At 44.6% G+C, this 22,940-nt stretch overlaps 1 protein-coding gene across 1 annotated transcript in view; it reads left to right on the top strand.

Moving 5' to 3' along the window:
* Nucleotides 1-1,317: 1,317 nt before the first annotated feature.
* The window catches only part of SELENOT (selenoprotein T), a 36,239-nt gene continuing 14,616 nt past the window's right edge, over nt 1,318-22,940 (top strand). The window contains exon 1 of the mRNA XM_062213106.1: nt 1,318-1,528. Within this exon, the coding sequence (XP_062069090.1) occupies nt 1,392-1,528 (137 nt within the window). The 5' untranslated portion in view covers nt 1,318-1,391. The remainder of the gene's footprint in view (nt 1,529-22,940) is intronic.

Genomic DNA, 22,940 nt, shown 5'->3' with positions numbered 1-22,940 from the left:
CTGGTCCAGGCTTTTAGCTCACTTTCTTTTTTATTTTTTTAAATTTATTTATTATTTACTTGAAACTCAAGTTACACAGAGAAGAGCAGGCAGAGAGAGAGGTCTTCTATCCAATGGTTCACTCCCCAGATGGCCGCAGTGGCCAGAGCTGCACTGATCCAAAGCCAGGAGACAGGAGCTTCTTCTGGGTCTCCCACACGGGTGCAGGGGCCCAAGGACTTGGGCCATCTTCTACTGCTTTCCCAGAACATAACAGAGAGCTGGATCGGAAGAGGAGCAGCCGGTACTTGAACCACTGCCCACATGGGATGCCAGCACTGCAGGCAGCGTCTTTACCTGCTATGCCACAGCACAGGCCCCTTAGCCCACTTTTAAAGGGGAGTGGTTAATTAACCTGATTGGCCGGTGGGTGTTCAGGTGTGGCCAGGTAGGGGCATGAGGTCACACAGGGGGCGTGGTGAAGGCGTGGTCTTCCAGCTCACAAACCTAATCGATTTAACCTGTACGCCTGCCTAGCTCACTTGCAGAGGAAGAAGTGGTTAAGAGGTACTGATGCATCAAGATGGTCAAAATGCTAACTGCCAAAGAAAATCCTATTCTTGTTAATGTTTGAAACTTTCCAGAGACTCTCCTAAAAGTTATTTAAATTTTACTTATCTGAAAAGCAGAGACATTGTCCCAACATTAGTTTACTTCCCAAATGCCTGCAGCAGCCCAGGATCAACCAGGGTCTCCCACGTGGGTGGCAGGAACCCAAGCACTGAGCCTTCATCAGCAGTCTCCGTATCAGCAGGAAGCTGGACCAGAGGTGGACCGGGCACTCTGAAATGGGATCCGGATGTCCAAAGCGGTTACAACCACTGTGCCAAACGAGAAACCCAAGAGTTTACTTTTAACGTTTTTTAAAGCAGGGAGGAATCCTGTAGGACTAAAGAAAGGGCACTCCCTAAAAAGTGGAACACTTCGTTCAAAGGGCCAGACATTGCTCTACCTCCGCCACACGGATCCCGACTGTCAAGTAGGTGTTCCTAAGTGTATCAGGCAGATAAATGTCTGAATTAATAAAATTGGATCTAAAACCCAAATATTCCGGGGCAGTAATTTGAGGGTCCTTCTGACATCCCACTACGCTCGTTTGCCTCCTCTCCACCACCGTCTCCTCTTCCCTCCCAGAGTCTCCGCATACACCCAAGATGGTGGCGGCTTCGGACCGCGAACGAGGTCAGCTCCGCTTCCCCGAGTGTGCGCAGGCGGCAGGCCGCGCAGGCGCGTTTGCGCTTCCCTGGCCGACCTTGGCGGATCGCGCCTGCGCAGTGAGGAGCGGCGCGCGGCTGGGCTTTGAGCTGGCTGCAGTGTGTCTGAGGGCGGCCGGAGCGGCTGGCTCGATTAAGATGAGGCTTCTGCTGCTTCTCCTGGTGGCGGCGTCGGCGGTGGCCCGGAGCGAGGCTTCGGCCAACCTGGGCGGCGTGCCCAGCAAGAGATTAAAGATGCAGTACGCTACGGGGCCGCTGCTTAAGTTCCAGATTTGGTGAGTATAGGCGCCGAGCCCCGGCCTCCCCGCCCCGCCTGTCTTCGGCGCAGCTCCGTACGCGAGGCCCCGGCTTCGCGGCCTAGGTGGCTGCACCTTCCTTAGCTCGGCAGCACGGCGCCAGGGCGCTTCCTTGGCCTGCCGTCTCCCCCGCGGGTCGATCAGACGCCCCTCTTTTCCTCCAGGTACAGCTGCCGACTCGTTTTTTGCCTCCTAGGATTGGGGGAGTGGAGCAGGAGGGCAGGAGAAGGTTAAACGCTGAAAGGCGAGGCCGGGGGGACGCCTGTCAGTCCGGAGGAGCGGTCGGCGCATCGCGCCATGCTGCCCCGGCTGCCTGCGGCTGGGGCCTGAGCGGGCGCTGCGTTGGCGGAGCAGCTGCAGGCGGTTGTCACTCAGTTCGCGTCTCCTGCCGGCTTTGGCAGCCCGGCCGCCGGGCAGGTGAGGGTCACGGGAGCCGATGAAGTGACAGTGCCCGGGCTGACTGCTGAGTGGGGGCGTGGAGAGGCTGGTTCCCAGTTCAGCGTGAGAGAAGCAGCGCCTTGCTCTTCTCGGCTTGGACGGTTCGCTCACGGAGTTCTCCCCTCGGCTCGCTGCTCCCGCTCCCCAGGAGATGCCTTGCGCTGGCACCTCTTCCTGCCTTTCCGATGTCTTGGGCATTCACATAGGAAAAGAACCCGGCAGTTTGCAACGCTGTGGTTTTTGTGCTCGGCTGGTAGTTAAGTGTTAGAAGCAGGGCAGCATTGCTTTTTAAAAGGTAAGTGGGCCCGAGGAAGGTTTGAACAGCTAAGGTTAGAAAAACAACAGAAAACGGAAATTGTAAGATTGCAGACGGGAGAATCTTAACACCCCAAAACATGACATTTTCTCAGGATGGGATGGTCAGATTAGTAAACCTTGAGAATCCTGGTACTTATACTCCAGTGTTGCTGTTAGCTGTAATTTATTTAAAATCAGCTTTTAAAAACTTCACTGCTGACGTTTAGGTTTTATACTTCAGCAACCAACTTCCTGCATAACATTGGAAACTAATCGAGTATTTAAAGGAAGTCTTTTTTTTTTTTTTTTTGGACAGGCAGAGTGGACAGAGAGAGAGAGAGACAGAGAGAAAGGTCTTCCTTTGCCGTTGGTTCACCCTCCAATGGCCGCTGCGGCCAGCGCACCGCGCTGATCCAAAGGCAGGAGCCGGGTGCTTCTCCTGGTCTCCCATGGGGTGCAGGGCCCAAGCACTTGGGCCATCCTCCACTGCACTCCCGGGCCACAGCAGAGAGCTGGCCTGGAAGAGGGGCAACTGGGACAGAATCCGGTACCCCAAGCGGGACTAGAACCTGGTGTGCCGGTGCCGCAAGGCAGAGGATTAGCTTGTTGAGCCACGGCGCCGGCCCTAATGGAGTATTTAAAAATTTAAAACTGAGTTTAAGCTAGAGAGTCAGAAAATAAGATGATGGTAAGACTTTATTTCTGGAGTGAAAACCCAAAGCCTTGTAATCTCTTCCTGATTAAAACAAGAACAGCAATAATTCCCTGTACAGTGGACTGTGTACCTGGAGTATATAATCGTTTTCAGAGTACTGCGAATGGGAGCTTGGTTTGACCATTCTAATTTTTTTCCTTAATTTTTAAAATTAGAAAGTGGTAATTATTTTGCCAACCTACAGAAATTGTGAAAGATGAAGTGTGATGCTCTGGGAATTAAATAGATAAAATAAGACTGCAGTTTTCAAGTTGTGTAGTTAGTCTTTATCCTCCTTTTCTAGCTCTTCATTGCACTGCAGGTTTTCCTGAAATACTCTTTGTTGTATTTGCTTCAGTTGGTGTACTTGTCACAGTGGTTTACCAGAAGGGACTTCTACTGAGGAGGTTCCTAACAAGGTTTTCACAGCATGTAAACAGATGTAGGAAAGAGCAGTGATTCAGTCCTTCAAGTTAAACTTTCTTAATTTAAAAGTTCTTCAGGCCGGCGCCGTGGCTTAACAGGCTAATCCTCCGCCTTGTGGCGCTGGCACACCGGGTTCTAGTCCCGGTTGGGGCGCCGGATTCTATTCCGGTTGCCCCTCTTCCAGGCCAGCTCTCTGCTATGGCCCGGGAAGGCAGTGGAGGATGGCCCAAGTGCTTGGGCCCTGCACCCGCATGGGAGACCAGGAGAAGCACTTGGCTCTTGGCTTTGGATCAGCGCAAAGCGCCGGCCGCAGTGGCCATTGGAGGGTGAACCAATGGCAAAGGAAGACCTTTCTCTCTGTCTCTCTCTCTCTCTCTCACTATCCACTCTGCCTGTCCAAAAAAAAAAAAAAAAAAAAAGTTCTTCAGTTGACTTTTGCAGTCATCCTGACATGTAGATCACAAAAATGCTTCAATTTTTTATATGTATGTAGGAAATACCTTTATTAATATGCCTACCAAGTATAAAAAATTTAGTTATTTAGTTCATCATTTGTTACTTTTTTTTCCTAAAGATAATCTGTTTACAGTAGTTAAAATTATTGTTTTGCTAAAATCTCTTGAATATTTATTTGCAAGTCTGGGAAAGGAGAGGAAGCTAATCTAATTAAGGATAAATGTGAAAAATTGTAATTTTTTTATTTTGACAGGTAGAGTTATAGACAGTGAGAGAGAGACAGACAGAGAGAAAGGTCTTCCTTCCGTTGGTTCACTCCCCAAATGACCACTACGGCTGGTGCTACATCGGCCCGAAGCCAGGAGCCAGGTGCTTCTTCCTGGTCTCCCATGTGGGTGCAGGAGCCCAAGCACTTGGGCCATCTTCCACTGCCCTCCTGGGCCACAGCAGAGAACTGGAATGGAAGAGGAACAACAAGGACTAGAACCCGGTGCCCATATGGGATGCCAGCGCCGCAGGCGGAGGATTAACCAAGTGAGCCACGGTGCTGGCCTCGAAAAAATTCTTTAATTTTTACTTTCATTAATATGAGGAGAATAGCTTTCATATATTTCATAGACACAACTCTGATAACTGTACTTCCCTTCCTCCCTCCATCTCTCCCCCTTTTCTTTTTTTCCTTTAATTTTTACAATAACATACTTTTTTTGAGATTATTTATTTGAAAGAATTATAGAAACAGGCAGAGAGAGAGAGGGAGAGAATCTTCCACCCGCTAGTTTGCTCCCCAAGCCAGAAGCCAGTAGCTTCTTCCAGGTCTCCCATGTGGATGCAGGGACCAAAGGACTTGGACCATCTTCCTTGCTTTCCCAGGTGCATTAGCAGGAAGCTGGATCAGAAGTGAAGCAGCCGGTATATGATCTCATATGGGATGTTGGCACTGCAGGGTGTGGCTTTCTTTCTTTTTTTTTTTTAAAGATTTATTTATTTGTTTGAAAGGCAGAGTTACAGAGAGGCAGACAGAGAGAGAGAAGTCTTCCATCTGCTGGTTTACTCCCCAGATGGCCGCAATGGCTAGAACTGTGCTGATCTGGAGCCAGGAGCTTTTTCTGGGTCTCCCATGCGAGTGCAAGGGCCCAACGACATAGGCCTTCTTCTATTGCTTTCCCAGGCTGTAGCAGAGAGCTGGTTAGGAAGTGGAGCAACTGGGACTGGAACCAGCGCCCATTTGGGATGCTGGCACTGCAGGCGGCAGCTTTACCTGCTGTGCCACAGCGCCAGCCCCCATTATTTCAATTTACTTTATAACGCCAGGCTTAATGCACCACTAACCATAATGTTCAACAAAAGTAAAAAGTAGACCACTGTTCCACAAAAATATAGAAAAGGGCTATAAAGAATAATCAAATCATAAGATGTCAGTTTCATTCTTAGACATTACTTTTTTTCCTTGTGTTATATATTAACTACCACATGTCAGAGAAAACATAATATTTGTCTTTTTTTTTTTCTTTTTCTTTTCTTTTTTTGACAGGCAGAGTGGACAGTGAGAGAGACAGAGAGAAAGGTCTTCCTTTGCCGTTAGTTCACCCTCCAATGGCCGCTGCGGCTGGCGCACTGTGGCCGGCACACTGTGCTGATCCGAAGGCAGGAGCCAGGTGCTTTTCCTGGTCTCCCATGGGGTGCAGGGCCCAAGCACTTGGACCATCCTCCACTGCACTCCCTGGCCACAGCAGAGAGCTGGCCTGGAAGAGGGGCAACCGGGACTAGAACCCAGTGTGCCGGTGCCTCAAGGTGGAGGATTAGCCTGTTGAGCCGTGGCGCCGGCCCAGTATTTGTCTTTTTGGGAATGACTTATTTCACTAAGCATAATGGTCTCCAGTTGCATCCATTTTGTTGCAAAAGACAGGGTTTCATTCTTTTTTATGGCTGATTAGTTTTCCATCATGTGTATATATATGTATATATATATACATACACACCACATTTTCTTTGTCCAGTCATCAGTTGATGGACATCTGGGTTGTTTCCATATCTTAACTATTATGAATTGAGCTACTATAAAGATGGGAATACACTTAACTCTCTCATCTGCTGATTTTATTTCATTTCGGTAAATTCCCAGGAGTGAGATGGCTGGATCATATGGTAGATGTATTTTCAGATTTCTGAGGATTCTTTGTTTAGCATTTTGGGTCTCTTGTGTTTCCATATGATTTTAGGATCACTTTTTCTAAATCTGAGAAGAATTTCCTTGGTATTTTAATTGGGATCACATTGTATCTGTAAATTGCCTTGTATAGTATGGATATTTGATTATACTAATTTTTCTAATCCACGAACCTGAAGATTTTTCCATTTTTTTTCTGTCCTTTTCTGTTTCTTTCTAATGTTTTGATTTCAATTGTAGAAATCATTCACCTCCTTGGTTAAATTTATCCCAAGGTATTTAAATTTTTTTTTTTTTTTGTAGCTATTGTGAATGAGAGTGATCCTACAAGTTCTTTCTCAGCCATGGCATTGTTTGTGTATACAAATGCTGTTGATTTTTGTATGTTGATTTTATAACCTGCAGCTTTGCCAGACTCTCTTAGGAATTCCCATAGTTACTTAGTGAAGTCTTTCAGTTCCTCTATGTATAGAAGAAAAGAAAATCTTATTTTTTTGTTGCAAATTTCAGTACTATAAAATATAGTTTTTCTTTCATTAATTACCACTGTTAACAATCAAGAGGAAATTGTGATTTCTCTTTTTTTTTTTAGATTTATTTATTTGAAAGTCAGAGTAACATAGAGAAGGAGAGGCAGAGAAAGAGAGAGGTCTTCTGTTTGCTGGTTCACTCCCCAACTGGCCACAACAGCCAGAGCTGTGCCGATCCGAAGCCAGGAGCCAGGAGCTTCTTCTGGGTCTCCCACTCAGGTGCAGGGGCCCAAGGACTTGGGCCATCTTCTACTGCTCTCCCAGGCCGTAGCAGAGAGCTGGATCACAAGTGAGCAGCTGGCACTCAACTGGCGCTCATATGGGATGCTGGCACTGCAGGAGGTGGCTTTACCGGCTACGCCACAGCACCGGCCCCAAGAATTGTGATTTCAATTTTTTTTTCTTATTTTATATTGATTATGGGAAGTTTTTCTTGGCTTTTTTATTTATTTGAAAGGGAGAGAGACAGAGATAAATGGAAGTTTTCCATTTGCTGGTTTGCTCCCCAAATGTCTGCAATGGCTGGGGCTGCCCCAGGTCTAGCCAGAGCTAGGATCCCAATGTTGGTCTCCCAATGTGACAGTGAGCTATGATCAGCTGCTGACTCCAAGGGTGTGCATTAGCAGGAAGCTGGATCTGAAACAGAGCCAGGTCTTGAACCCAGGCAGTTTGCTGGAAGATTGCAGGTGTCCCAAGAGGCATCTTAACTGCTGTGCCAAAAGCCCTCCCTGTTAGTACTTTTCCTTTTTTTAAAGATTTATTTTATTTATATGAAAGGCAGAGCTAGAGCGAGAGGGAGAGACAGAGAGAGAGAGGTCTTGAATCTGCTGATTTACTCCCCAAATGTTCCAACAGCCAGGTCTGGGCCAGGCTAAAAACAGAAGCCAGGGGCTTCTTCCGGTGTCCCAAGTGGATACTGGGGCCCAAGGACTTGAGCTGTCCTCCACTGCTTTCCCAAGCACATTAGCAGGGAACTGGACTAAAGTGGAACAGCTGGGAACCAGAGCCCGTATAGGATGCTGGTGCTGCAGGCAGCAGCTTAACCTGTATGGCCCCAAGTACTTTTACTTATGTAACACATCACCTGAAGGTAATTGTGCCACTTTTGTCATTGCTAGTGAACAAAGTAGCAACACAGTGCACAGTGGAATTAAAGGAGAGAGATAAGTGCACAGAATAGCTGAAGACAAAGTTTGCTATTCTATGTGCATTTTTTTAAATGTTCATTTAATCCTTGCTATGTGCCAGAAACTAAAGACAAGATGTGACCACCTTATGTAGATATGAATGAGAGGGATGTGCCTAACTCATGAAGCCTACAAAAATGGCTCATTATTACTCTATGTAAGTGAGGTTTTTATTATGTCAGATAATTACACAGTAGAATTAAGTAATTTATTTCTTTGAAAACCAGAGTTGCAGGGACAGAGGGAGAGATGAAGAGAGAAAGGTCTTCCATTTGCTGGTTTACTCCCTAAATTTCCACAACAGCCCGGCCAGAGCCAGGAGCCTGGAGCTTCATCCCGTCTCCCAAATAGGTGGCAGGGGCACAGGTGCTTGTGCCATCTTCCACTGCTTTTCCCAGGCCACCAGCAAGGAGCTGGATCAGAAGTGGAACAGCCAGAACCGGTACCCATTTGGGATTCTGGTATTGCCGGCAGCAGGTTAACCCATTACACCACATCACTGGCCCTATAATTAAGTAATTTTTTTAAAAGATTTATTTATTTATCTGAAAGGCAGTGAGACACAGAGGGAGAGATCTCACATCCACTAGTTCACTCCCTAAATGGCCACAATAGCTAGGGGCTGGGCTAGGCCAAAGCTAGGCCCACATAGGTGGCAGGGACACAAGTACGTGAGCCATTTTCTGTTGCTTTCCCAGGTGTGTTAGCAGGGAGCTGGAGTGGAAGCAGAGAAGCTGGGACCAGAACCAATGCTCCGATATAGGATGAGCCACAATACCAGCACCATGGAATTAGATAATTTTGATGACTTTGACTTTAAATTTGGGAAAAGGTTATTCTGGTTATTTGGATGTTTAAGCAAAAAAGGAATTTCTTTAATCAGAGCTTAAAGTTTTCTTTTTAAAATTTTTACATGTAAATATGTGCTGATAGGTACTATTAGGCTTGATGTTTGGCATTATTTTCTCCATAAAGGTGATTTAACATGTAATCAGATCTAAGCATTGTTGAAATTTAAAGAGATTACTAACACTCTTTACAGTTAATACTTGTACATTAGAGAGTTAAATTACTGCTGAGAAGAGTAGATTTAGTGAAGTTATAATTTCCAAACAAAAACAGAATAGGGAAGGACTTTCCAATTTTTATTAATTTAAGAATTCACTGCTGCAAGTTAGGACAGAGTCTAAACAGAGTTTTAAGTAAATGAGGAGGCCGTCACTGTGGCATAACAGGTAAAGCTGTTGCCTGCAGGGCTGGCATCCCGTATGTGTGCTGGTTCGAGTCCTGGCTGCTCCACTTCTATCCAGCTCCCTTCTAATGTGCCAGGGAAAGCAGCAGAAGATGGCCTGAGTCCTTGGGCCCCTGTTCCCATGTGGGAGACCCAGAAGAAGCTCCAGGCTCCTGGCTTCAGATCCATTGTGGCCATTTGAGGGAGTGAAGCAGCAGATGGAAGACCTCTTCTGCTTCTGACTCTGCCTCTCTGTAACTCTGGCTTTCAAGTAAATAAATAAATCTTTAAAAATGAAGTACTAAGTAAAGTGACGGGTGCTGTGTCGCAGTGGGTTAAGCTCCCACCTGTGACACTGGCACCGTATCACAGTGTTGTGGCTACTCTGTCCTGGCTACTCTGCTTCTAAGCCAGCTTCCTGCTTATGCACCTGGGAAAGCAGTGGAAGATGGTCCACATACTTGGGTCCCTGCCACCATGTGGGAGACCCAGATGGAGTTTCAGGTCTCTGCATAGCCCAACTCTGGCTGTTGTGGCCATTTGAGGATGAACCAGCAGATGGAAGATCTCTCTCTCTGTCTCTCCCTGCCCCTCTGTCGCTCTGCCTTTCAAATAAAAGAAATAAAATCTTAAAGAAAGAAGTACAAAGTAAAGAGGCAGGTTTGAGAGATCTGTGAGGTAAATTTAGCAGCTCTAAGTGATCAGCTAAACTTTTTCCTCCATATTCATAGGCTTCCCATCTGTGGATTCAGCCAACTGTACATAGAAAATATTTGGGAAAAAATTTGCATCTACACTGAAGACTTTTTTTCTTTGTCATTCTCTAAGCAGTGCTGCAGCTGTTTATTTACATTGTATTAGGTGTATCTAGAGATGATTCAAAGAGGAAGTTTATATATAAACATTATGCCATTTTGTGTAAGGTTCTTGAGCATTTGCAGATTTGGGTATCAATGGGAGCATCCTGGAACAAATACCCTGTGGGTATTGAGGGAATACCGAATATATGAGGGAGCTTAAAGCATTCATGGGAAATTTCAATTCAAGGATAATGTAGGAACAGCTGGCATACATTATTGGAACTCCAATTCATGTCCCCGCCTCTCTGCTTCTGATCCAGCTTCCTGCTTCTGAACCTGGGAAAGCAGGGGATGATGGCCTAATTGTTTGCCACCCAAGTGGGAGACCCAGATGAAGTTCCTGGCTCCTGGCTTCAGCCTGTCCCAGCCCTGGCTGTTGCAGGCATCTGGGAAGTGAACCATTGAATAGAAGATGTGTTTGTGTGTATGTGCGCGTGCACGTGTGTGTATATGTGTGTGTATATGTGTCTGTGTCTGTCTCTTTCTCTGTCACTCTGCCTTTTGAATAAACTCTTTTAAAAACGATAGTGCAAAATTTCCACAAGCTTTTTGAAGCTTCTTCATTTTCACAAGAAAAGAGAACTGATAGGAAGTAAGAGATGTCAAGGATGACTTCTGAGTTCTCGAGTGATGGTACACCATTCACTGAAATTATAAAGCAGAGAGATTTTACAATTTATTTTTTATTTTTATTTTTTTGTGGGAGGGAAAGGATCCTGAATTATGAAACCAAGGGCTTAGTAGCTAGGGGAAAAGCCCCATAAAGAAATTTTCATCTCGAAAATAGCCTTAGTAACTAAAAGTAGAAAACTTACATTTTTAAAGATTATTTATTTATTTATTTATTTGACAGGTAGAGTTACAGACAGAGACAGAGAGAAAGGTCTTCCTCCTGTTGGTTCATCCCCCAAATGGCTGCCATGGCTGGCACTGCTCCGATCCAAAGCCAGGAGCCAGGTGCTTCCTCCTGGTCTCCCATGCGGGTACAGGGCCCAAAGACCTGGGCCATCCTCCACTGCCTTCCTGGGCCACAGCAGAGAACTGGACTGGAAGAGGAGCAACCGGGACTAGAAACCGGTTCCCATATGGTATGCCGGCGCCACAGGCGGAGGATTAACCAAGTGAACCACGGCACTGGGCCCCAAAACTTACATTTTTAAAAAAGATTTATTTCTTTATTTGAAAGAGTTAAGGAGAGGAATGACAGAGAGACTGGTCTTAACCTGCTGGTTCATGTCCCAAGTGGCCACAATGGCTAGGACTGAATGAAGCTGAAGCTAGGAGCTTTATCTGGGTCTTCCATGTAGGTGGCCCAAGCACTTGGGCTATACTCTATTGCTTTTCCCAGGTGATCATAAGGGAGCTGGATCAGAAGTGGATCAGTTGGGACTTGAACTGGTACCCACATGGGTTGCTGGTGTTGCAGGCTGTGATTTTAACCCTCTTTACCACAGTGCTGGCTCCAGAAAACTTAAATTATCATTTTCTGTATTTCAGCTAAAGCTAAGAAAGAAAGGATTTAAGACATATCCTTGTTTTATATACCACATATAAGGGAAAACAATGCATTTAAACTGATGTGTGGGCTGTGTGTGTGGCACAGTGGTTAAGATGCTGCTGGGATAGCTGTGTCTCATATCTGCAGTTCCTCAATTTGAGTCTTGGCTGTGCTTCCAATCAGCTTCCTCTAATGCAGACCTTGGGAGGCAGTGAGTGATAGTATTTGGGTTCCTGCTACTTATGAGGGAAACCCAGATTGAATTCCAGGCTCCTGACGTCAGCCGGGCCAGGCCCCAGCTGTTGTGGGCATTTGAGGAATGAACCAGTGGTTGGAAGATCTCTCCCTGTCTTAACTCTGTCTTTCAAATAAATACATTTTATTAAAAAGAGTAACTATGACGTATTGATGATTGTGAGGTAAATCCTGATTTTTTAAAGAGATGCTAAATATAGAAAAATTAGGCTTCTTGGGATTAATGAATAAAGGTATACTAAGAAGTTGATCCAAATGGCCATTTAGTAGTCTTAAAGTGTGACTACAAAACAAATAAAATGGTGACTACTATACCTACCAATAAATTAGATTTTTAAAACTTTATGCTTATGTAGAGTTTAGTCACCATTTTGTTTTGATTTTTACCATTTTTTTCCAAAAGCAAATAGCTGCAGCATCTAATTGAATACTGTGCACAGAATAGTTCTCTATTTAATAATGAATGAAGCACTTAGTTCAGAGCTTTTAGATGCAGGTAAAATATGGCAGTGATTTTAAAGGCTTGATATCATCTTACAGAAAGTTGAAACATTTTCTTGGGGCTGGTGTTTTGGTACAGTGGGTTAAACTGCTGCCTGCAATACTGGAATCCCATATGAGTGCAGGTTTGAGTCCCTGCTGCTTTGCCAACGATCCAGCTCCCTGCTGATGTGTCTGGGAGAGCAGCATAAGATGGACCCACGTAGTAGGGTACCTGCCACCCATGTGGGAGACCCAGATTGAGTACCAGGCTACTGACTTGGCCCAGCCTCGGCCATTGTGGCCACCTGGGGAGTGAACCAGTGGATGGCAGATCTTTGTTACTGTCTCTCCCTCTCTTTGTAACTCTGCCTTTCAAATAAATAAGTCTTTTAACAACAAAAACAAAAAAAGTTGAAACATTATTTTCTTAAAATTTACTGCTTGATAAGGTAGCTGGTGGAAAACAAAGTTGAGTATATCATTTAGAAATTCCAAAATAATAAATTTTGACTAGTTGATGGAAACTACTCATTTACTGGAATAGTGATTTGGAGACCCAGGCTCTTTTTTTTACCTTAAAGATTTTCTTATTTATTTGAAAGGCAGAGTTGCAGAGACATCTTCCTTTCACTGGTTCACTCCCCAAAAGGCTGTAACGTCTTGGGGCGGAGCTCGATCAGAAGCCAGGAGCCAGGAGCTTCTAACGGGAATCCCACTTGGTTCCAGGGGCCCAAGCACTTGGGTCATCCTCACTGCTTTCCCAGGCCATTAGCAGGGAGCTGGGTCGGAAGAGGAGCAGCTGAGACTTGAGCTGGCACCTATCTGGGATGCCAGTACCGCAGGCAGCAGCTTTACCTACTATGCCACAGCGCTGGCCCTGAGACCTAGGTTCTTAACTGATCTGCTTCTTACCTACCCTTGGAATTATACTTGGTAAATTATTTCATCTCTTCAGGTCTCAATTTGTGCATCTGTGCAATGAAGATGTTGGTTGCATTTCATGTACCTCTAATATTCTGATTTCTTTTTTACTGTTAGGAGGCTTAAAGAAAAAAAATGAAAGCATGTATTTGTGTTTGTGTTTTCTGTCTTTGTCACTGAGACTATAGTTGGAGCCTTCTGGTTCCTCTGATGCTTTCCAGAAAGGGCAGTCCTATTTTCAGGGTTTTTTTGTTTTGTTTTGCTTTAAATCATGGTTGGCGTAGTATACTATTGTTGAGGAAGAAATCTCATTGGGTAGTTTTTTTAGCATGAAAGACTGGTAATCAAGTTTGTAGTGACAGCAACACAGTCTAACTTTTGTTTTTACCCTTTTTTCCCCCATGTCACTTTCTCCTCTTTTTTTTTTTTTGTTCAGTTTTAAGAAGATAAATTTTTTGTGTGTGATAAGATTTGAAAAACAGTTGTGCGGTAGAAGAGACAGAGATAAACAATATTTACAGTTGGAACAGTATTTCCCAGCAGTATTTAAAGTTGGAGAGCTTTGCAGAGAAGGAAATGAAATCTTGATGGGAATTTCTAGCAGGAGCTACAGAGAAAATGCTTTACAAGCCAAGGGAAGAACATCAGTTAAAGCACCCAGTGCTTACTATCGTTCCTTGTTGTTTTCATTATGTCTATATGGCTGTGACAGAAGTAAGTTCAGTTAATAAACCTTTGAAAGCTTTCCTCTTTGACTTTCAATTTAAAAAGAAATAAAATTAAATTTCTGGTATGCATAGTTTTATAGATATGTGTGCATTTAAAGAGTATCCTTTAAGATGATTCTTTCAACATGACTCTTTATACAGAGAAATATGTAATTTAAAAAAAGTGATTTATTTGAAAGGCAGAGAGGGAGAGAGAGATCTTCCATTCCAAGGTTCACTCCTTAATGATGACTGCAGCCCTGGGGCTGAGCCAGGCTGAAGCCAGGAGCCAGGACCTTCATCTAGGTCTCCCATGTGGGTGCAGGGGCCCAAATCCTTGAGCAGTCTTCCACTGCTTTCCCAGGTTGCAGCAGCAAGGAGCTAGGTTGGAAGTGGAGCAGCCGGGACTCAAAATGGTGCCCATATGGGATGCAGGCTGCAGCTCAACTTGCTGCGCTGCAACACTGGCACCATATGATGATCCGTGTCAACAATAATAGTATTCCGGAAGATCAGTATGCAGGGCCGGTGCTGCAGTGTAACAGGTAAAGCTGCCGCCTACAGTGCCAGCATTCCATATGGGCGCTGGTTCGAGTCCCAGCTCTATGCTATGGCCTGAGAAAGTAATGCAAGATGGCCCAAGTCTTCGAGCCCCTGCACCTGTATGGGAGACCCGGAGGAAGCTCCTGGCTACCAATCGGTGCAGCTCTGGCCATTATGGCCATCTGGGGAGTGAACCAGTGGATAGAAGACCTATCTGTCTCTGCAACTCTGCCCTTGAAATAAATAAATAAATAAATAAATAAATAAATAAATAAATCTTTAAAAATAATCAATATGCCTTTAATTTAACCAGTGCTTTATTAGTTAACATGTATGCTGGCCTGAATTTTTTACCAAATTACATTGATAAGATGAATATTCTTAAATATCTCTGTATACTTGTTCAATTATTTCTGTGAATAAATCCATAGAGGTAGAATGTTACGGAGGCGGGCATTGTGGCACAGCAGGTTACACTGCCACTTGAGATTCCAGCATCCCATATCAGGACACCTGTACAAGTCCTGGCTGCTCTGCTTCTGATTCAGCTTTCTGCTGGTGTGCCTGAGAAAACAGCAGGTGATGGTCCAAGTACTTGGATCCCTGCCCCTCAATTTGGTAGACCCAGATGGAGTTCCTGACTCTTAGCTTTGGTCTGACCCAGCCCTGGCTGTTGCAGCCAACTGGGGAGTGAACCAGCAGGTGAAAGATTTCTCCTTCTGATGTCCTAAATTTCACACAAATAAATAAGTAAATTGTAAATCTAAAAAAAAAAAAAGGATCATACCAAAGGGCATCATGTTTTAAATTTTTTTTTAAGGTGGGTTTATTTCTTTGAAAGGCAGAGTTACAGAGAGGGAGAGGCAGAGGCAGAAAGAGAGAGAGATGAATCGATCAGTCGATCTATTCGCTGGTTTACTCCGCAAATGGCCACAACAGCCAGAGTACGGCCAGGTCAAAGGGTGCAGGGGCCCAAGTATTTGGGCAGTGTGCTGATGCTTTTCCAGATGCATTAGCAGGGAGCTGGTGTAGAAGTGAAGCAGCCAAGAGTCAAACCAGTGTCCGTATGGAATGCTGGTACTACAGGTGGCGGCTTTACCTCTATGCCACAGCGTGGGCCCCACATTCTAAATTTTGACAGTTGAGTTGGTTAATGTTCTGGAAGATCATAGAGTAGGTTGGGTGTTTTAAAATTTCTATTTTGTTCCACTATAATCAGAAAATAACATTTTCTGTTTCTGCTTATTGGGTTTTCTTTTTTTAAAGGTTTATTTATTGATTTTTATTGTTTTAATTTATTTGAAAGTCAGAGTTAAAGAGAGGCAGAGAAAGAGAGAGAAATCTTTCATCTTCTGGTTCACTCCCCAGATGGCCGCAACGGCCGGAGCTGTGCCGATTTGAAGCCAGGGGCTTCTTCCGGGTCTCCCACGTGGGTGCAGGGGCCCAAGGACTTGGGTCATCTACTGTTTTCCCAGGCCATAGCAGAGAGCTGGATCGGAAGTGGAACAATTGAGACTTGAACCGGTGGCTATATGGGATGCTGGCATAGCAGGCAGTGGTTTTACCCGCTACACCACAGTGCTGCCCCCATCGTTTTATTATTTTCAATTCTACTAGTAGAGAGAAGGAAAGGATAGATTGTTTTCTAAAAAGGTAAAATATAGGTATTTTATGACATAGGGAATTTGTAATGACAGAAAGATACACCAGGGAAATGACAGTTTACCCTCTACTTGCCCTTTCACTTTCACCCTCATGTTTGTCATTTGTATGTTTTGTGGGCTTGTTTACATGTTACCTTATGATTGTTCCCCAGGGTTTGCTATGTATTTGTGCTTCAGAAATTAGATTGTGAATTCCTTTTTCTAATAATGGTGATAATAACCTACCTTCATGTGTGTGTGTGTGTGTGTGTATATATATATATATATCATTCTTATATGCCTTATCTCTTGAGTATAGTGGGAGCTGATTATTTCAAGTATCAGTACTGATTGTTCAAGAATGCATGCTGTGACAAAGTTAACCTTTGCCACATTGTTGACTTTAATAGACTAGACCTTTGTCTTGCTCAGTGAGAGACCTGATTTCCTGACTCCACATATAGTGGCTACACAATACCTATTGCATCACAAGTCACACTGCAGATTTCTTTCTTTCTTTTTCTTTTCTTTTCTTCTTTTTTTTTTTTTTTTTTTTTACTTTTGTCCTGATCTTAAGACATTTTCCTTCCCTTGAGGAGAATTGGGCTTAATTTTTTTTTTAAGATTTATTTATTTACTTGAAAGGTGCAGTTAGGGAGAGTGAGAAAGAGAGATACATATTTCATCTGCTGGTTCAATCTCTAAATGACCGCAGTGGCTGGACTTGGGCCGATCCAAAGCGAGGAGCTAGCCATTTCTTCTGGGTCTCCCAAGTGGGTGCAAGGGCCCAAGTACTTGGGCTATCTCCTGTTGCCTTCCCAGACACATTGGCAGGGAGCTGGATCGGAAGTAGTGCAGCCTGGACTTAAACCAGTTTCCATATAGGATGCTCTCCGTGCAGGTGGTAGCTTTACCTGCTGTGCCACAGTGCTGGCCCTAGAACTGGGGTTTAGAGTCTCAGAATTTGAGTGGCTTCACATAATTTGGGTTCCAATTCACCTGTTAATCACAAGGAAGTTAACTGTTGTTATGAGTCTGGTCATTTATAAAGTGGGGATAAGAAGACTTCACAGGATTGTCCTGAGGGTTAAATAAGAGTATAGCTAACTAGCAGGGTAGCTTATTCTAGGACATAGGTAGCCAGTACATTTCCATGGATTTTTTTCTCTAAGTCAGAAGACAAAGATTGTAAATAGTAAGCATGTTTGTCTTTTTTTATGCTAATAGTTTAAAAAGCCACTTTTTGTTACATTCTCCATTAACTTTCAAATTTTATTTTACTTATTTGAGAGGCAGAAAGAGACAGATCTCTCATCTGCTGGTTCACTCCCCAAATGCCTGGGAACTTGGAATTCAGTCCATGTTTGGCAGGGACCTAAGTACTTGAGCCATCACCTGCTGCCTTCTAGGGTGAGCATTAGCAAGAGGTTGGAATTGGGAGTGGAGCTGGAACTTGAGTCCAGCCATTCTGACCTGGGATGTGAGCGAATGCCACATGGGTCCTTTGGGGTTGAGCAAATCACACGGTGACAAATGCAGCCCCTTTTATTCTTTTAGTCAACTCACTTTGTGATTATGTGCCTTTCTGATGCTTATCTTTTAGAAATATGTTCTAAACACACAAAAAATTTGTTTCTGAAGTAGTTTTTTCTTAAAGATTTATTTGACCGACAGAGTGACAGAGGCCTTCATTCAATGGTTTGCTCCTCAGATTCCCACAATAGCCAGAACTTGGCTGAAGCCACACACCAGAAACTCCATCCAAGTTTTACCCTGTGGGTTCAAAAACCCAAGTACTTGGTCCACCCAGCATCTGTCTCTCAGGTGCATTAGTAGGGAAGCTGGATCGGAAGTGGAGGCTGGACTCAGTCCTAGGCATCCAGTATGGGAGGAGGGTGTCCCACGTGGCAGCTTAACCTGCTGTGCTACAACACTTTCCCCTGAGGTAACATTTTAAAGAAACTTTACTATTTGTTTCTCATTAGGAATGTTTGTGACTCTAGGGGCAAGAACTTGGCGTAGTGGTTAAGACACCACTTGGGACTACTGTATTGCATACTGTAGTGCTTGGGTTTGGGCCCAGGCTCTGCTTCCAATCCAGCTTCCTGCTTAATGCACACTTTGGGAAGCACCAGGTGATGACTTAGGTTGTTGGGTTCCTGCTGCCTACACGAGAGATCTGAATTTAGTTCCTGGCTCCTGGCTTTGGCTTGGTCCAGGCCTGGCTTTTGTGGGCATTAGGGAGTGAACTAGCAGATGAAAATCTTTCCCTGTATGTTTATCTCTGTGTGGGAGGCCCAGAAGAAGCTCCTGGCTCCTGGTTTTGGATCAGCTCAGCTTTGGCCATTGTGGCCATTTAGAGAGTGAGCCAGTACAACAATTCTCCCTCTCTGCCTCTGCCTCTGCCTCTCTGTAACTCTGCCTTTCAAAAAAAAAAAAAAAAAAAAAGTAGGATACATGTGTTTATTGGAAATGCAGAGAGAGAGAGAGGTCTTCCATCCGCTGGTTCACTCCCCAAATGACTGCAACAGCTGGGGCTGGGCCAAGCCAAAGCCAGGAACCAGGAGCTTCTTCTGGTCTCCCATGTGAATGAAGGGGCCCAAGTGGGTCATCCCCCAATTCTTTTCCATATGCATCAGCAGGGAGCTGGATTAGAAGTGGAGCAGCTGGGACTCAAACCAGCACCCATTGAGCCAATACCTCAATCGGAGGCTTAATCCTCTACACCACAGCACTGGCCTTGTGAATTTTGTCTTTTTATCCACTGGTTGTAGACTGATATTAGGTGAATGTTTGAATAAAGTCAGTAAAGAAACCAGAACTCTGAACCTCTCAGGAGCCACTATAGGCTCATTTTGTGTGTTTTTACGATGGAGGGCATTGCAGTGTTAATCTGATAAGATGCCACCTATTTAGTTGTTTTTGCAACTTTTTTTTTTTTTTTTTTTTAAAGGTAGAGTTACAGAGTGGCAGAGGCAGAGAGACAGAGTCTTCGATCTGCTGGTTTGCTCCCCAGATGGCCAACATGGCTGGAGGTGGGCCAGACCAAAGCTAGGAGCCAGTAGCTTCTTCCAGGTCTCCCACATGGGTGCAGAGGCCCAAGGACCTGGACAATTTTCTGCTACTTTTCCAGGTACATTAGCATGGAGCTGGATCGGAAGTATAGCAGCTGGGACTTGAACTGGCATCCATATGGAATATCGGCACTGCAGGTAGTGGCTTTCTCTGCTGTGCCACAGCACCAGCCCCTGCTTTTGCAGCTTTTTGAAAAACTGAGCAAATTAAGGTCTACATCTTTAAAATTCTTCCAGAGTGTTTGAGCACTCTTGTTTACAACTTTAAAAAATTAATTATTTACTTTTGAGGCAGAGAGACAGACAGAGCTCCCATTCAGAAGCCCACACAGTGACTGGGACTAGGCCCTGGGGCCAAAGCCAGGTGCAGGGAACTCATCCAGGGCTCCCACATGGGTCTCAGGAACTCAGTTACTTGAACCATTGTCTCTACCTCTCAGGGTCTGCATTAGCAGGGAGCTGGAATTTGCAGCCAGAATTGGAAATGGAACTCAAGCACTCAACTGTGGGTTGTGGTCGTCTTAACCTTTAGGCCAAATGCCTACTCCCTGAAACTTACTTCTAAGAAGCATTTATCCCGTTAGTTTATTCTTATTTCTGGTATGATGTAGAGAATATCTTGTTCAGATTTCATGCTTAAAATACTTAGAGCAGGGCTGGCACCGCGGCTCAATAGGCTAATCCTCCGTCTTGCGGCGCCGGCACACTGGGTTCTAGTCCTGGTCGGGGCGCCGGATTCTGTCCCGGTTGTTCCTCTTCCAGGCTAGCTCTCTGCTGTGGCCAGGGAGTGCAGTGGAGGATGGCCCGAGTGCTTGGGCCCTGCACCCCATGGGAGACCAGGAGAAGCACCTGGCTCCTGCCATTGGATCAGTGCAGTGCACCAGCCGCGGCGGCCATTGGAGGGTGAACCAACAGCAAAGGAAGACCTTTCTCTCTGTCTCTCTCTCTCACTGTCCACTCTGCCTGTCAAAAAATAAAAATAAAAAATACTTAGAGCAGGTGATTAATCAGACAAATGTCTGTTAGTACTTTAGCTACTAAACAGATCAAGGAGAAATGAAGATTATATAAAAAAATGTAATGGTCAGTGTTCTGCTGGAGCTTGATCAATGCTGTGTGTAATTAGAAACCAGTGTTCATACAATATCTTCTTAATTTTCTTGGTGGGAAGTGGGGGAAACTTTAATGGGACGCAAGTAGCAGAAACTCTTTTGAACTGGTATAAACAAAGCATTTAGAAATGCATTTAAAGATTTCTAAAAGGGTGGTTTTGAAACCCAGAAGCAGAGATGGCCTGAAGTAGGGAACTGAAAAGCCTGATTTTTATTTTTAATTTTATTTATCTATTTTTACTTACTTGAAAAGCGGAGAGACAGAGAGCAGTTTTCCATCCACTGGTTCACTGCCAAATGCCAATAACAGCCAGGGCTGGGCCACGCTGAAACTGGGAGCCCAGAACTCAATCTGAGTGCCCTATGTGGGTGGCAGGGGATCGAGTTCTTTGACCATCACTATTACTTCTATGGGGTGCATGTTAGCAGGAATCTGGAATCAGAAACAGCCAGGACTTGAACCCAGGCACTCTGATATGGGATGTGGGGGTCTCAAGTTGTATCCCAACCACTGCACCAAACACCACTCCCAAGAATTCATTCATTCTTCTCCGATTCACATCTGTACTTTTCTCAGTCAAGTGTACTTCATTTTTCTCTTTCTCTGAAGTTTGATTTATCTCCACTTAGTCCTCTTGAAAAAGTATGACTCTCCTCTCCTGTCAGCTCTGGTGTTAACTGTCATTTAACAGTTTTTAAAATCCCAATTCTTCATTCTAGAGAAGGCACTTGGGGCCTTCCTGTGACAGATTCGCCTTTCTGGAACATTAGCTATAGGAAGAAGTTGGGTCTCCTATGTGTGAGTGGGTCATTGTGAATAAAAAGGGAGAGTGAGTTTGTTTTATTTTTTTATTTCCTTGCAGTAAACGCAAGATATTTGTTCATGATGTGAGAATTTGGTAGGCTCAGGTTTGATACACAAGCAGGCATTTGACTACAATTAGATGTGGTGAGGAGGGAACAGTGGGATGGTTGGCACTGTTGAATTAGGAAACTGGACATGTGATGAACTCTAAAAGCATAGGATCTGTTAGAAATAGCATAGATGAGGTTTTTCTGTATTTTTAAAATTTCCTTTCTAGTTATTATATCTAGATCTTTTAATATGGAAACAAGCTCTCCCTTTGGAAGAGTACTGTGTGAAAAATACATTAAGCCAAGCAGTTGTAGTGGTTGACTCCATATAGAAAAGATATATTTAGGCTGGCGCGGTGGCTCAATAGGCTAATCCTCTGCCTGTGGCGCCAGCACACCGGGTTCTAGTCCCAGTCGGGGCACCGGATTCTGTCCCTGTTGCCCCTCTTCCAGGCCAGCTCTCTGCTGTGGCCAGGGAGTGCAGTGGAGGATGGCCCAAGTCCTTGGGCCCTGCACCCGCATGGGAGATCAGGAGAAGCACCTGGCTCCTGGCTTCGGATCAGCGCAGTGCGCCGGCCGCAGCGGCTATTGGAAGGTGAACAACGGTAAAGGAAGACCTTTCTCTGTCTCACTGTCCACTCTGCCTGTCAAAAAAAAAAAAGAGAAGATACATTTAAATAAAGATTTATTTATTTATTTGAAAGTCAGAGTTAACACCAGAGAGAAAGAGAGGCAGGGGGAGAGAGGTCTTCCACCTGCTGATTCACTCCCCACATGACAGTAACGGCTGGAGCTGTGCCGATCCAAAGCCAGGAGCCAGGAGCCTCCTCCAGGCTTCCCACATGGGTTCAGGGGCCTGAGGACTTGGGCCATCTTCTACTGCTCTCCCAGGCCATAGAAGAGAACTGGATCGGAAAGTGGAGCAGCTGGGACTCGAACCTGCGCCCATATGGGATGCCTGCACCGCAGGTGGCAGCCTCACCACCAGTCCCTGATTGTTTTTCAAGATTAGGTATACTTACAGGACAAATCTTTAGTGTAGCAGTTAAGATGCCCCTTGGGATGCCCACATCCCATATCAGAGTACCCAGGTTTAAGTCATGACTCTGCTCTTATTTCCAGCTTCTTGATATTGTGCACCCAGAGAGGCAGCAGGTGATGGCTTAAGTACCTGCCATTCACATGAGTGAACTAGATTTAGTTTTGGGCTCCTGGCTTCAACCTTGCTCAGCCCTGTAGATGTAGATCTTTGTCATGGCCTTTCAAGTAAAAAATAAATAGGAAGGGGAGGGGACAGGAGTTAGGTTTAGGTTTACTTTTTAAGAACCTTTGGTCGGCAGAAGGAATAGGTAACTGCTGCAATGTTTTCAGCATGTTCACATATTTGTTGTTGGAGGTGGACTCAGATAGGTACTTTGACTTGTTGACCTGGTAAGACAGAATAATTTGAAAGAACTAGGGTAATGTGGTAGATGTGGAATGATTACGAATTCTTTACATGTGCTTTTAACATTTTCCTTTCTAGATAAACAGTAGATATGTTTCATTTAAAAATTTTTTTAAAAAATTATTTATTTTCATTTTATTTGCAAGACAGACCAAGAGAAATCTTCTATCCCCTGGTTCATTCCCCCAAATGCTTACAGCAGTCAGGGCTGGGCCAGGCTAAAGCTAGGACATTGGAACTTAGCCCAGATTTTCCACATGGGTGGAGGGACCCAAATACTTGAGCCAGCATTTGTTGCCTCTCAAGGTGTTTGTTAGTGGGCAGCTGGATCAGAAGCAGAGTAGCCCTCTAATGTGGTATCTGAAGTGGTGTTTTAACTGCTGTAGTAAACACTCGCCCCATGTTTTATTTTGGAAGACATCCATCTGCAGTAGTGATTGCTGCTCTTAAAACAGATATTTTGTTTTGGGGGCAATAATCGCATAGGGAAAAAGTTCCTTAATTTTCTTTTTTTTTTTTTATAAAGATTTTATTTATTTATTTGAGAGAGAGAGTTACAGTGAA

The sequence above is a fragment of the Lepus europaeus genome, chromosome 2 (assembly GCF_033115175.1).
Source record: "Lepus europaeus isolate LE1 chromosome 2, mLepTim1.pri, whole genome shotgun sequence".
NCBI lineage: Eukaryota > Metazoa > Chordata > Mammalia > Lagomorpha > Leporidae > Lepus > Lepus europaeus.
This window is presented reverse-complemented; position numbering and strand designations above follow the sequence as displayed.